At 31.6% G+C, this 15,441-nt stretch overlaps 1 protein-coding gene across 1 annotated transcript in view; it reads right to left on the reverse strand.

The window, feature by feature from the left end:
• Window positions 1-499: 499 nt before the first annotated feature.
• LOC108746961 (rotatin) overlaps window positions 500-15,441 on the reverse strand; it is a 19,138-nt gene continuing 4,196 nt past the window's right edge. Inside the window, 27 exon segments of the mRNA XM_018484116.1 lie at window positions 500-805; window positions 889-1,018; window positions 1,076-1,216; window positions 1,463-1,674; window positions 1,786-1,990; window positions 2,072-2,799; window positions 2,878-3,074; window positions 3,174-3,342; window positions 3,426-3,663; window positions 3,830-4,123; window positions 4,265-4,488; window positions 4,610-4,852; window positions 4,944-5,119; window positions 5,224-5,485; window positions 5,637-5,861; window positions 5,922-6,057; window positions 6,149-6,322; window positions 6,517-6,723; window positions 6,793-7,002; window positions 7,121-7,573; window positions 7,656-8,177; window positions 8,259-8,360; window positions 8,492-8,653; window positions 8,730-8,988; window positions 9,192-9,331; window positions 9,428-9,571; window positions 9,796-9,980. Coding sequence (XP_018339618.1) covers window positions 522-805; window positions 889-1,018; window positions 1,076-1,216; window positions 1,463-1,674; window positions 1,786-1,990; window positions 2,072-2,799; window positions 2,878-3,074; window positions 3,174-3,342; window positions 3,426-3,663; window positions 3,830-4,123; window positions 4,265-4,488; window positions 4,610-4,852; window positions 4,944-5,119; window positions 5,224-5,485; window positions 5,637-5,861; window positions 5,922-6,057; window positions 6,149-6,322; window positions 6,517-6,723; window positions 6,793-7,002; window positions 7,121-7,573; window positions 7,656-8,177; window positions 8,259-8,360; window positions 8,492-8,653; window positions 8,730-8,988; window positions 9,192-9,331; window positions 9,428-9,571; window positions 9,796-9,980 — 6,422 coding nt within the window. The 3' untranslated portion in view covers window positions 500-521.

A 15,441-nucleotide genomic window follows, 5' to 3' on the forward strand; every position in this document is an offset into this window, starting at 1 on the left:
GCGTATAACTGGAACTCCGCATTCCTTTCATGAAAACGTTAGAAAACGGCACCGTAAAAAGTTCGATGATACGATTGACAATAGGTGCTCTCGATTTAATGACACAAGTCGACACAAATGTCATATCCTTTAAATTCCATGAGTAACAAAGACAAAACAATACTTGCGTCACTAAATGAAAGGCATCCAATGATAATCGACAAAAGTAAAATAGGGAAAAAGGAAAGAAAGAATATTTGTGTACACTTCAATCATTTAAATACACAACATAGATTTATAAAAGGTTGTTAAAAATATTATATAATGATATTAAACTTCTTTTTTTTTCAAAAAGTGTATATATACTTATATTAAGAGTTTGTACGAAGTCATTTCTTTGAGATGCGTACAATACATGAAACTATACAATGTTTCATATATAAAACATATTACAATCATTGAATTTATTATTTTACAAGTTAACGTCAATCGAAAATAAAAAATAAATATGTATGTACAACATTTGATCATTCTTTAAAATATCAACTAAGTTGAGCATCACTATTCTTTACTTCGACTGGACTGAGAATGGTGAGCACATATTGCAGAACTTTGACTAATTCCTGCTCCTGTTTACTAGCATCGATACTTGACAACGTGAATCTGCCAAGAGCTTCCCGAATGCTTTGAGAGAATCCAGCACTTCGCATAATAAGTTTTCCTTTTTGATTGTTACTGATCAAAGACCACAACATAGATCCAGCTAAATTGATCTCACATGGCGATCCATTCTTGAAAACGTCGTGCAATAGATTTATGAAATCCACTGTAAAATAACAAATATAGTGTAATATGCAATGAATATAAATCATTGTACCTATCCTGTATATTTTGTTCTTATATATTTACCTGAACTAAGAAGCCGAGGTCTATTTGCTATGTTAAAAGTTAAATTGCGTAATATCGATATTGCAAGTACTCTGTTCGTTGATGAAGGACATTTTGCTAAATACATTAGAACGTCTAGAGAATCAGTGGCCTAAAAAATATACTATATATAGTTATCAAGAAACTAGTATATTTTTCTATATTTTACCTTTGGCACGCACAATTGCCCTTCCTCGTAGTAAGTAAAATCTAATAAAAACTCTAGACAATACATTTCCACTAATGGCCATGGTTTCGTTCTTTTGGTGATAGTGGGATGTATCTTGGTAAAAAGCTGAAGAAGATTACTCTGTAAAATGAACAATTAATTCATAGTTAATCAGTTTGAAAATGCTCGTATTACTAAGCACATGTTCATTATTAAGACTATTTGCTCAGTGCGCTCTGTAAGCTTCTATTTGTATCGTTCATTATCATGCTAAAGAAAGATAGAATAAAATTTATAGCGCGTGAGCGCCCAAAGCAAACGCAATCTGAGTTTCATTGCTTTAAAACTATTCTGTAATTGGAATAACGGATAGATGATGATAATTACTTTCGAAATGCAGACTCTACACTCATAAACATGCACCGCGTTTCGTAGGACGTGGAAAGCAAAATGCATCTTGTGATTATCGAAAAGCTGACCGGCCCTTTCTATTTCTTTGCACGTTACTTGTATAACAACATGTATCAATGCGAGCGTATTTGGCGTTTTCCTTAATCCACTTCCCGGTAATATGGTTGTTAATGTTAAGGATTGTGCGGCTAAAAAAATGCGATAAAATTAAAACGCAATTAATTTAAAAATGACACAGAAAAATCGTATATCTTTTTCATCAATATTATTAATAACTAAATGCTTTTAAATCATCTTACCAACATTACATTTCGTCGTAAATGTCGCTAGTAATTTTAAGGCGGACGTTGATACTGTTTTATTTAACGCTATCCAAGCCCATAACTTATGTATTACGTCTGCCAAGCCTTCCTTTGTTAGGCTTTCCTTAACACATGCGTCTCCGCACATAAAGTTCATCAGAAGTATGAAGATACAATTCACATCATGCAATAGAGGATGAATCTGCAATAAAAAAGAAAGTGGTTTTTATAAATTCCGTATAGAAATTGTGATTAATTCCATAATGTGTTAGTTTTCCTTTACCTTCTTTTCCGCTTGCTTCTTGTAAAGCTCAAATGGTTGAAGATTCAATTTGATATACAATTCTTTTAGGATCATCAACGCAGTCTCAGAAAGATTATCCCATAACGCCGTTCGCTTCGCCTTCTTTGATACGCATAGTAGATTGGTAAGGGCGCCTACAATGAGATCTTTGTCCTCCGATTGTTTGCTGTTCTTTTTGGATTTTGCATAGCTATGAGCGATGAAAAGATGCAGCAATAGTCCACATAATTCGTCTCCTATAGTAACAGCTTGTTCTTGATCCGGTAGCTTATCGTCTTTCGCATGCAAATCTTTCTCGCTTTCATTCGATTTTCTGGAATGCGCGTTCGCATCTCTTATTGATAATTTGTTGACGTTCGATATGACATCTCGCAAAGTACCATCCTTGCTTTCAATCGAGACATGTGCCACATTAGTATCCAGCACAGTTTGTAATAAAAACGTGCCATTTCTTCCCAGGGAATCTTTCTGAATCTCATGAGACAGTAGGAAAGTTAAGAGGCTAATAGCACTCATTCTCAAATCTGTCGTGGTGTCCCTTATCGCGAAACAAATGGAAACCATGACTGTTTCAGGGCCACATAATTCTAACGCGCTTTGAATGGCTTCAAAGTGCTGGTCTTCCGTTAATGAAAGCACAGCCACAAAATTATAAATCTCCGTCCAGAATCTGTTACGTAGATATATTAGACGCGGTTCAGTAAACTCTAAGAAAATTACTGCATTAATTAAGAATGTGGGATATTGTTTAAAAATTCAATTAATGATTATATTAAAATACGTACGATATAAATCGATATTTAAGAAGCAAAATATAGTATAAAGTGAATCAGCGGAAAAAAGTACGACGGCTGCGTATTCATTGCTATGCATGATACAATTTGTTAAAACTGTGCAGATGCTAATATACATCTCTAGTGTGTCAGAATAATGACTCAAATTTTTCCTGCTTCTGATATCTTTCGGAATCTCAGTTAAACACCTTAAAACGAAAGAAGAGATATCTCAAATAAGATAATATAGATGAAAAAAGATAATTTAATATTTTATATGTATATATATAATTTTTTTATGTACATACACATGTAAATACTTATCGATGGAATATTCGTAAATTTGCCGTATCACCTCATGTTGTCCGATGAATATTAAATTGTTCAATAAGTTACAAGCAGCTGTAATAAGTGAAGGCGTTGCTATTGATTCCATAAAATTGTCCACATCTGTTATTTCAGAAACCCTGCCGAAAACTAGGAAAAATAAACAAAAATTAAATATAAATAAAATTGTATAAAATAACTTTTTAAAGTATACAATTAAATAATATAATTACAGAATTGTAATTCATCCTGACAATTGTATAAGTGGGATACGGTGCGTGGTACTAATGAAATGCAACTAGATTGCAAACTTCGCGCAATCATTGCTTTGCTATCGTTTCCCTGACATTCTGATTGTTCCGCGTCTAAAGTAGTCAACATATAGATATTGGAACATAGTATACTGATTTCATGATACACATTGCGTTGTTCGACATATATCAGAATAGCTTGTGGTTGTAAAGAATCGTCCTGTACAAAAAGATTGTCCTTAAATATACATAATTGTTTCAGAAATGTAAAAAATTTGATGTTTTATATAATATTAATTAAAATACGAATATGCTTTGTGTGATATTATTCAAGACAGAAATTTTTTAATTTGAAACTAATGTCTTCTCATCATTTTCGCACTTACACATTGAAAAGTCATAGAGTTGCAGTTTTTTAGCAAGTTGTAAAACGCGATACATGCTTGTTCTCTCACTAAACAAGATTCATCTCTGCTTGTGATGCACTGGAGCAATGTGTGACACAAATCACTCGGTGCCATGGCGATTGCGTTGAAGAGTTGCGATGCAGTATGTACTGTGTTCATCAAACCTGCCAATAATTGTAAAGCCGAAGCGCGTACCAAAGGATCTCTATTTTGCCATAACATGGGTAACCAATTTAACGAACGGCCTTCTTCGCACCAAAATACTATCCATGACTAAAATGATAATCGTATTATTCGCTTACATTGCCATTAATGATTAACGTGAAATACAAAACGAATATAAAAATGATTTATAATTCGCAATTAATAAATAATAACTCGTATATAACATGTCATTTTCAAAAAAATACTCACATTTTTATTAAAATTGACTTGCATTTGATGCAACAAATGATTAAGACATATTATCGAATTTCTGGTTATTGATAAACCCATAAAACTGACAGTACCAGCACCATGAAAGGACACGATCGGCTCAATAAGCGTATTGCAAAGCGACAATAATAGATTTTTATGATTTCCCCATTCACACTGCCCAATCAAATACGTCAAACATGTTAGCAACCAATCAAGATATGCTGTAAAAAAGAAAAGAAAACACATTTATAAACATTATTAAACTTTATAAAATATCAACATTATGAAATAGAAGCATCATTAAAAATTTAGATGTAATATATCTAATTGGAATATTAATACCGAGATTGTAGAAATGCTGCTGATCTCCAAAACATAATGTCGAAACAACGAACTCTACAAATCGAATCCAAGTGTTTTTAGGTTCGTCGTTAAATTTCTGCATTTTTTCGATCGCTGAACATGTGCGTACTAATTTGAGTATGGATTGATGTACATTCTGATTGTCAACTTCTAAATTCTTAAATAAATCTGCCAGTGATCTCGTCATGTTTTTCATAATTCTACTGATCCATAAACCTTTTTCTGAGAATTAGAAAAAAGAATTATATTAATATAATTCGTATTTAGAAAAAAAAAAAGATCTCTTAATACGTCATTATTCAAGCCATCTCACCTCTCTTTGCAACATTTAAATATAATTGCAGAAAAATTAGAACGTCCACAAATAAGTCACAGTCCTCTTTATTTGTGGGATGTGATAATAAAAATCGCTCGAATGTTTGTTCCCATGGAAGTGACTCGATATCTTTTTCTTCAGTTCGTTGGAGTACTTTGTAAAATTTTAGATACCTGCAAAATTAAATAATTATAATGAATAATATACTGTAATATATATTTGTAACAAAAATAGCATTAATAAAAATTATTAACTTAATAATTTAATAATAGCTTACATTGTAAGATAATCTAACGCACATATAACGCTATAATGTGTAGTCGAATTTTGAATATTATAAAGTTGCTGTTGACAACAGTATTGAGGAAAACTATATCGTAAAGAAAGAAGATCGTTTTCAAGAATCATCAGTTTCTGTGAAATTTCGGAATCCTTTAAGTCATCCAAACATTTCCATAACATGTTTGCGCCATCGTTCCATTCCCAGGCCCAATACTGTCTAATGAAAGTCAAGACTACTGGATTGCTGCCATGAAGTACTATAAATTATAAAGTAATAAAGTATTTATTTTTTAATTTTATAATTCAAAATCATGCAAGGTTAGTAATATAGTTTCAATTATAATAATTGTTATATATAATTATTATAATTTTGTACTTATAAAATATTTTATAAGTTGAATTACTTACACGACATATCAGATCGCCTATGTATACTCGTCTTCCAATGAGATCTGCATACGAATGGTAGTTTCATGTTTGTCACAACAATATATGGTAACGAGATATGTGACGCAATATTATTTTCTATATCTCTTTCACTAACTCTTATAATATATTCATTATAAAGTAGTAAACATAATAGTTGCGCGCCATCGGATTTCACACATTCATTGTTTGGAAACAAAAAGAGACCTAAAACATAAAATTTTAAACAAATATGTAGAATAAAAAATCATGATAAAATATACATACTTCTTATGATGTTAAAAAATATATCAGTGTTGAAAGATAACTCATGTCGTATGGTACATTCAAAAAATGCGAGTAGTTTTAGTATGCTGATTATCGGAATCACAGAATCTGGATAATTTACATAATTCTTTTCTACCTAAAAATAATATTTAACATATTTAAAACATTTAATGTACTTAAATCGCAAAATAGCCTGCAATATTTTTTTATCAAATACAGTAACTTACCAGTGATTTATTAAAAATATCCAAAATCAAAGGCAATCCACCTTGATTAATAAACAATTTATGTAAAGAAGTGTCCGAAAGCATCACACTAATTTGTACTAATGCAGATTTTCGAATTTTCGGATCGACATTTGGTTCGTTCAACATTTCTAATACGGATAACATATTGCTTCTCTGCAAACACAAAATATTTTTTTAATTAGGCCCAAAATTATTATATATTAATTATAAATATATATATACATATATATATAACATTTTAACTTTAATTTTTAATTTTAATAATTTAAAATAAAGGACGATTTCTTGCCACATGACTCGTCAAGACTGTAAAAGATTTTCAAATATTCTGAATGCAAATATGTAACCTGATAATTGCCTTCTGATCGCTTAATGAAGTTTTTACGCTCAAATATACAGAGTGAACTAAGAGGTAAGCCGTGTAAAGATGATAAGCGGGGCAATTTCTGGACAGAATCCTTTTCCTTCCCAAGGAGCCAGATTAATCGACATAACGCTTCTTCCCGAATATCATTATCTGATGCATAGAGAAATCTTAAATTGCCTTTTAACACCTGAAATTTAAAACAATGTAGCACGTAACAAATGACCACGAATAAATGTTTTTGATAAAGTTAAATCACCTCAAGAAAAGGCAATTGTATATCATTGGAAACATCGGGATCAAATATTTTAATTATACATTGTCCTAATGGTGTATAGGTATCAGCGTGACATTGTAAAAGGTACAATACAGGAATAAGAGCTTCTAGAGTTTTCAACCATCCAGTTTCGCCCATTTGTATTTTTCCTTTCAGTATAAACACCAGCATGTCTCTCGACATTTCATTTATCTGTATATCAAATCAAAATTAAATTCAATTGTAAAATCGAAAATACACATAATACATATAATAATGTTGCAATAGTGGATATTTGAATAAAATTGCCTGATAAAAAATTGTTTATTACCCTGCTATCTTCACTGCTTGCACCATGAGAAATAATTTCTGTCAGGACGTTTGGTTCAAGCAGAAATATCAAATTTTCCCATGATAATTTATTATATTCTATCCCCAGAATACTCTTAATCAGAGTGTAGCATTCGACATATGTGGTATATCGAACGTCTACATCAGCATTTGCTAATAAATTCAATATCAGTTTTGTTGCTAGAGCACAATCCTCATCATTTAAAGAATATTTCGGGATATCTTGTAAAAATTTTATAGCGGTTTTAACGACGATTAAATTTTTATGATACGAGAGACTCAATTTGGATGCATGTAACATTCTTAACGTTTCCGAAGGTGATTGCTTCGATAAGTTTTTTAATATATAAATAGCTGACTGCATAGATTTTGCAACGGTTCTAGTTTCATCAAATAATTTTATCAATGCTGTTTGATTAGAGTTTTGAAATTGCTACAAAAAGAAAGATTATTAGAAGTAATTACCGATGATATATCGATGAATGAATAAAAAGAAAAAGATTTGAATTACTTACACGAGCATATTCTAAAAGTATGGAATGCAACGCTGGATACAATAGATATATTGATGCGTCCATCACAGCATTTGTTATCGATGCCTTCAAAGCATTCGGTATAACAGCGTTCGCCAGCTCTAATGGTACGATACTACTCAATAACCTCATAATAATAGTAGTAAGATACAAATATGTTATCTTCAAGTGATCGACATTACTGCAGCTTCCAAAGTATTCCATCACTTCCCCCATTAAATTGAATAACGCTTTTAAATCATCGTTTATCTTCGATGCCGTACCGTCGTTGCAGAGCCATATATTCGGCATTACACAAATTGTTAACAGTTGTATTAATTCATGTGTTAGATCCGTAATATATTTGATGTTTCGTAGAGGAAATGTGGAATCAATAGGAATGCTTAACTGGATAAGAACGTGTTTCAAAGATTCTATACAATAAATCGGTAGAAGCATCTGCTGCAACTGTAAGATAGAATCGTCGATATTTTCACTAATACTTTGACTTCTATCACTAGTCCCCTAAACAAGAATATTATAATAAAAAAAATGTGAAGAATGATAAACTTCAGATAAGAAATTAAAACCAAAAGCTATACTGACTGATTGATATGCTTGATAGTTTGCTTCGGGCAGACCACTATCTGGACCGTCTCCACCTTCTGAGGATGTGTAAACGTTGCTATCTAACTTACTGCCTAATAACTATATAAAAAAATAATGCAGGCAAAGAAATAATCAATAAATCATTAAATGTATCATTAAATAATATTATTAAACATAAAAAGTATTATGTATAACTTGTTGTATTAATTAAATAAAATATTAAATATTACCTTTTGTTTTTTATTTGCCACACATGGTTCACAGTAATAATAAATGCGAAACCTTAATGACCGAGTTAATTTACGCAAAGTTTTTAACACAGTTGGAACTATACATGTAACATTAGTTTCCGACATGCTAGTACTCGAGTTATTAAGAAGACCATGAAGTATCTGTAATATTTTAAATAGATACATATGTGTTTTATTTATCATTTAAATATATAATTCATTAAAAGAAAATATTTACCGTGATTATTGCGGGTCGCTGAAGAAAAACTTCTGCTGGAAAATCTTGCATCATAACATTTGTTATAAACTGACAAGTATGTAATATATGATTAATATCAACAGTATTATTAAGAGCTTCTTCAACTGCAGTAAGTACTCCTCTGTCCGATGTAACTAGCGGCTGCCATGGCATTACTAGCCATTTAATACCACCTTCTATCGTTTTGGAAATTCGTGTGCCAGTCTCACGATCCAATGTTGTATCAAATGGTGTAGTACTATAAACAATTACAAAATATATTAAAATATATATTCAAATATAAATTTTATATATAAAATCTACATATACATAAAATATATATGTATGCTATTTAAGAAAAAGAAAAAATAATTTTTCCAGTGCATATCTTTTTGACAAATCCTAATTTTTATAATGAGTGCTCAGTAACAATTTTGCTATTCTATCTATATTAATTCTTACTTGTCCAAGATAGACGGCAGATTTAACATGTCATTCAAATTGTCATAATCTTCTCTTTCATAGTCCTTATTCTTATACCTAATATAATTTTGTGTTCGTATTTTATGTCTATCAAATTCTGAAAATTCTGTGGCAACATCCTGCAATGGGAATGATTATCTCTATATTTCTGATATATATAAAATATCAATACACAACTATTGTCATTTTAAAATACATATATTTGACACACTTACCTGATTCTTTTCTAAATGCAGAATAACTTGTTCAATTTCATCTAATTTTGCATACCATTCAGGAGAGAGGTTTCTCCTTAATTCGTAAAGCTCATTTTGGAACTTTAACTTGCCGAATGCATTCAAATAACTGTTTGCATCTGCCTTGAAGCAAAGATGATATATTAAAGATGATATAATAATTAAAACAGAGTTATTTATATTGCAAGTTAAAAAATATTTTACAAAAATTTAAAGCGCTATTTAAAATAGATTCTTTTATATCGGAAATATCTCATTTTAAACTCAATTAAGAAACATTAAAAAAGTATTGGATTTTTCCTGATCTTCAAATTAATCAGAAATCATCAACAAGATAATCTAAATACCTTTAAAAGCCGCAATAACAAGTTCAATACTTTCTCTGCCTGTGGTGCAGTCTCGAATGAAAACCAATTAAACAGCTTCTGAATTATCTCTCTCTTGACAGCATCGCAATCACAAACGAAACCTAAATCATACTTGGAAATAATATTATCCAAAGCTCGCAGTCGTATCTCCTCAATAGTGTGACCTGCAAAAGAAATGTGAAAGTAACAAGAAAGACATAAAATAGATGAGTATTCATATCAAATTTGTTAAAATAACTAATTATTTTCTTTTACAGCCCTTACCAAGTTTTTTAACGTGTACAGCAGTTATTCCGGCAGTGCCCAGCATCGTAAAAATAATTCGTCAGACTGTTATAGGTTATCTGTCATCCAGGCTTTGAAAATTTAACCGCCAAATTTGGTGGCAAGAGCCGCAAGATAAACAACAAATAAGAGCGCTAAATAACGGTGGTTCGTGACAGTATTTGCGTCGCGCAGTATCATTGTCGGTAAATAACCAGCCTGTATTATCGACGGGGTTTAACCAAGAATTACAGAAATCATTGTTAGATGGCGCCACATGTTACTGTTTGCTGTCGATAAAAACACCCGCGCGATCATCGACGATCGTGTTTATCGTAGAGATTTTAACGGGCGCATGCTCGGCGTGCGACGCAACATCGCAAACTCAATCGAATTTCGTACGGAACGGCGGTGATTACGCTTCGTATCGTTACCCGTGGGAGTATCTACGGAAATTCGTATTAATCGATGAATAGAATCTTCAAATAAATATTTAATGGTATTCGTTATTACTATGCCGTACAGAGAGAGAGACAAGGGAAAATGGAATGAGTGTGTGATTTTAGGACGACTTTAATTTAAACTTCGATTAATTTAATATTTATTAAACATAATAAATAGTCTGTATTATTTTGTTAATATATTCAGAAATGTTTGTTGCTGAATATGTACAAAAAAAAAGGAATAATTTTGCTTTAAAATTCTGCTGATCGATTAATTTATCAAGTAATGTTTATCGTATTAATTCAATTAATTGTAGATAAAATTATCAATTTTTTTGTTTAATATATGGAAAAAATTAGGAATAATGAAGTGTACAATTAAAAAAAAATTTTGCTTTAATTATGTTGGTTAAATTAATCGATTAAATTTAATATAAATAAGTATCTAAAAATATTATTATATTTTATTAAAGATAGAATTATTAATTTTTTATTATTAACATGTTTCATACTGGATCAATTTGTAACTTGACCATCTCGTATGATTGACAATGGTATTTTTATTTGCGTTTGGTAATATTTGTTAAATAGCACATATTTCATAATGATTAAAAAAATGACAAAATTTATTATTAGATAAAGGTCTAATGTACCAATATTGCATTATATACATATATGTGGTAACGTATATTATAATTATAAATCCAGATGATATAAGAATTATTTTATAATCACGTTCCTTTTAACTAAAATTTCAAATAGCCTGAACGAAAAAAGTCACCGGTAATTTACGTGACACATGCTAATACATAAATAGAAAAAAAAAAGATTGGAAATATGATAAATCATATAGGGCATTTCCAGCAAGGACATAGTATAACACAGTCAATTATTACACTCTTGTTGTTTGCCAACGTTAAACAGAGATGAAATAATTTACTGTATTACACTGTGTCCTTGCTGGAAAACGTCCATAATGAGAAATTTTGCTTTAGCAATACTCTGTTGTCGATAGAATTAATCACTAATTAATTTATCACGTAATCTCTATATTATTTTGTTAACATGGATTGAACTATTGACTTTTTATTATAAGATTAGATTAGAAATAAAAAAAGCAAAGGGTTTTCATTTTACAGATGATAAATTAATATAGTTTGAAAATTTGTTTCAAGCAATTCCGTTGGTTGAATTAATCGACGATTAAGTTAATCGAAGTTTATCAAAGTTACCCTTAGGTGTACAGATACAACAATTAACGACACAACAAGGATCTTTCACAGGTCCGTTTAATCACCTTACGAAATTACAAGGATTATTCGAAGCACATGCTTTCCGCTAACGAGGTACGTGGTATTACAATCGATTTAAATTTTACAACACTGAATTACATAATTATGTACATATTATTTAACTGCATATAAACATACAAAAGGTTTAAAATTAATCATCGAGTCGATGGTGAAACCTCTGTAATTACCGTTTCCAATATCCATGACTGGACTTTCCATGTTGTTCAAACTCGATAATTCTTCGACACAGCGGATGTTTATGAAGCTCGAAGCTTTATTGCGATTAAAAAACGATCTGTTATCCCGTAAGATTAGCTCAAACGTCTTCTCTCGTAACTTTGTAACATTAAACCATCTATATTAAACATAACTTAAAAATTTTTCTAATTGGTATTTGTTTCGAAATTTTCTTAATTGATATTCACGGATCCAGTATACTTTAAATTAATGTATCTCAGTTACTGCTTAAAGTTAATGTAACGAAACGATTTTTTTTCACTCTGATGATCAAAATCCGAAGAAGATTACTATATATAATTTCAAATTATGTGAGATCGTGAAAAATATTTGTTATAAAGAATTTTCTACAAAGCAGTTGAAGAAAATGTCAAAATCGACTGGATCTACGAATATCGATTAAGATAATTAATAATTACATTCCAAAAGTCGTCTCGTCCAAGATCGCTTCGGATCTTCTTGCGGTCCACTTAACTCTACAAATATTTTGAAGCATTTGATTGGCCAATCAGAAGAAAAGAATTTTACTAATTGACCATCAGAGAATGTTTCAAAACATTTGTAGCATCAAGCGAACCGTAGCCGTCATTTTTTCGCGGGAGCTATCGTAGAACGATCGAGATCGGAATGGACCGGACCGATGAGAAACAAAAGCGGAGACTGCTCCATTAATCATGTAGAAAACGGAACGTCGATAGAGACGCGTATGCATCACTTACGGGATGACCGATATACGCGTGAGCGATGAATAAAGTGTACACGCACGATGGCGGCTCGTGGGGGTGCTTCTCGCTCTACGCTAACAATAATAACTTATTCAACGAAACGTGGTGCGTTACGCCTGCGAATTCGGCTCGCCGCTGCTCAGCCGCTTCGCGAACGTTGGATTATCGTGAAAAATGTGGCTTTTATGGCTTTTACAACTTCGCTACGTGCCGACGCGGAGGGCGTCGGGAATGAGCTATCAATGAGACGATCACGCGCCGGAGCATACCGCTCGCACGCTTCTCACGCAATTAAGTATAGTTATATAATATAAATAACTACGCGCGCGAAACGTACAAGTAGCGTTTATGCCATATCTTTTTATTACATAAAATTATACACGCGGTGAGCGCGAATTTCCTATTGCTGCGAACCAAGATAACGCATGATCGTCCCCTCGCGGGGGCGCGTCCAGAATTATTTGTCTCCGGGAGTGGATTTCATCAATTCTGTTATCGCATAAGCAGAATTTTATTGCGTCGATCACTTTCGCTTGTTGGCGATATTTTTAGAGCTTAGAATGTCTCCTTTTTCTTCTTTTTTTTTTATTTTAAATGGGAAAAAATAGAAGATTTGAAAAAATTTAGGGGGAAAAAAAATTAGATCTTGTCAATTATAACTTTTAGTCGTGAATTTCAGAGGGAATTTGAACTCCCTAATCTTCCCTTCGCTCTCTTGGGTACGCCTATGCGTTCCCGCTGCGTCATAGGCGTACGCAAGAGGGGCGCTTGTCTCTTCTAAAACTTTGACAAGAAGAAATAATTAAATTATAAAAATTATTTTTACGACGAAAAGTTAAACATTCATTGCTCAGCATGCATGGCTTAAGCGTTACTCGTAAGAAAGTTCGTTGATAATTTTCGAAAACTGGCTTCAATATAAGTATTTTAATACGTTTTGTGTGAAGATAAATTTTTACGTTTTATTTCCCCTGATTAAAATCCCGAGTACGCCCATACATTTACATCCTTCTTTCTTTAGTGATGCAAGGAGTGCGCATCATTTTATCGGAAATCGATTTTTTTCTAACGCGACGTATACGCATATCTCGATGTTTGTTTTTTCACTCTCGATCCGACAGAGCTCTTTTCGCCAGCTCCCCTTTGTCTTTCAAATAATCCTCGGCATAACGAGTTTTTCCACGCAGGAATCTCATCTGCGATAGGTACGCCAAAGATACGCGTTGATAAGGGTGCTACACGTGAGAGCTCGATCGCGTTCGATTATCGCATGTTGAATTTTCTTCAACGCGTGTGAGAATTATTGCTCTTTGTTACTCGATATGACATTGGTCGCGCGACAAATGCAAATCGTAAATTACTTCGAGTTCCGCTCGCCCGTTGCTTTTAGATGTTGAGTCCAGCGCGAGATGAGTGAAACTTGAGCATTTTTCACTTGCAGCATTAAAAAATCTACAGTTCCGTTTTTCTCATTTTAAAGCGAGATTTTACGATGCGACAGGGAAAAAAAAAAATAATTATCAATTCAAGAGTTAAAATTAATTTTAACATAAATCTCATATCGCGTATCTTCTAACTCTTTTCTATTTTATATTATCTTTTATAAATAATGGAAGTCCGGTATTGAATAAAACCCCCGATAAAATACAGTTAATATATGATATGTAAACAAAAACCAAAAATACATTTTATATATAATATGTAAATGTAAATTTGATATCATTCATTTATGGTAACAACAATATAATAAAAAAAAATGGTTATTTTTGATAATTATTTGTAAAAAAGGAAACAAAGGAAAAACGCACGTTAAAAGTACACGCTTTTATTCTTCTACAATCAGTCATTACATCAAAATTGCATTTCAAAATTAATATTTTACGAAATTTTAACAATTCGAAATATTCGAAATTATTCTCTGGAAAACTTTGTTTTAGTCGTGTCGTTGCAGCAGATAAGCGATATATACGCAGTGATATATTAGAAAAAAAGTTCTTTTTCAATAATCACGTTTGTCGCTGGACGTATTACATGCTAGAAGTAACAGGCTAGCTATTAACTCATTGGTCGAGGAAATGCCATGAATTTCATTCCAACATTTTAATAACGTCCGTGATTTACAATAATGTGTATAGAAACGCGATAAAAGCGTGTATGTATACATAGTTAAGCTACGAGCTCTTTGATCCCCTTTTAACCCCTTCCCAACGACAACATGTTAACATATATCACATGACTCTCGGTATAATAAAACTCTTTTAGCGAAATCTCGGATGTAAAAAAGAATGTGAAGGTATAAATTATTTAAATCACAACAATTTGTCTACCTAAAATTACGCTATCCTATGAAGTTCGTAACAAGATTATATAATTATTAAATATCCTACAATGTAAAATTGCAATTCACTATCAAATACGTAACGTACACAAATTTTTATTTCATACAATTTCTAACAATGAGAAATTCTACGATCTAATTATATGTTTAATAGTTCTATATTTTTAAAGTTTAGTGAGTATCTTTAGTAATCAGGTTACTCACGATAAATTTACATTTAGTTATTTGAGCTACCGATCTAAAAGATATTTTTATATATACCGAGAGTGAAAGAGTATTGTTTATTTTATTCTACTTTTTTTCTTTTCTTTTTTTTTTTTGAGAAA

The sequence above is a fragment of the Trachymyrmex septentrionalis genome, unplaced genomic scaffold, assembly GCF_001594115.1.
Source record: "Trachymyrmex septentrionalis isolate Tsep2-gDNA-1 unplaced genomic scaffold, Tsep1.0 scaffold19, whole genome shotgun sequence".
NCBI lineage: Eukaryota > Metazoa > Arthropoda > Insecta > Hymenoptera > Formicidae > Trachymyrmex > Trachymyrmex septentrionalis.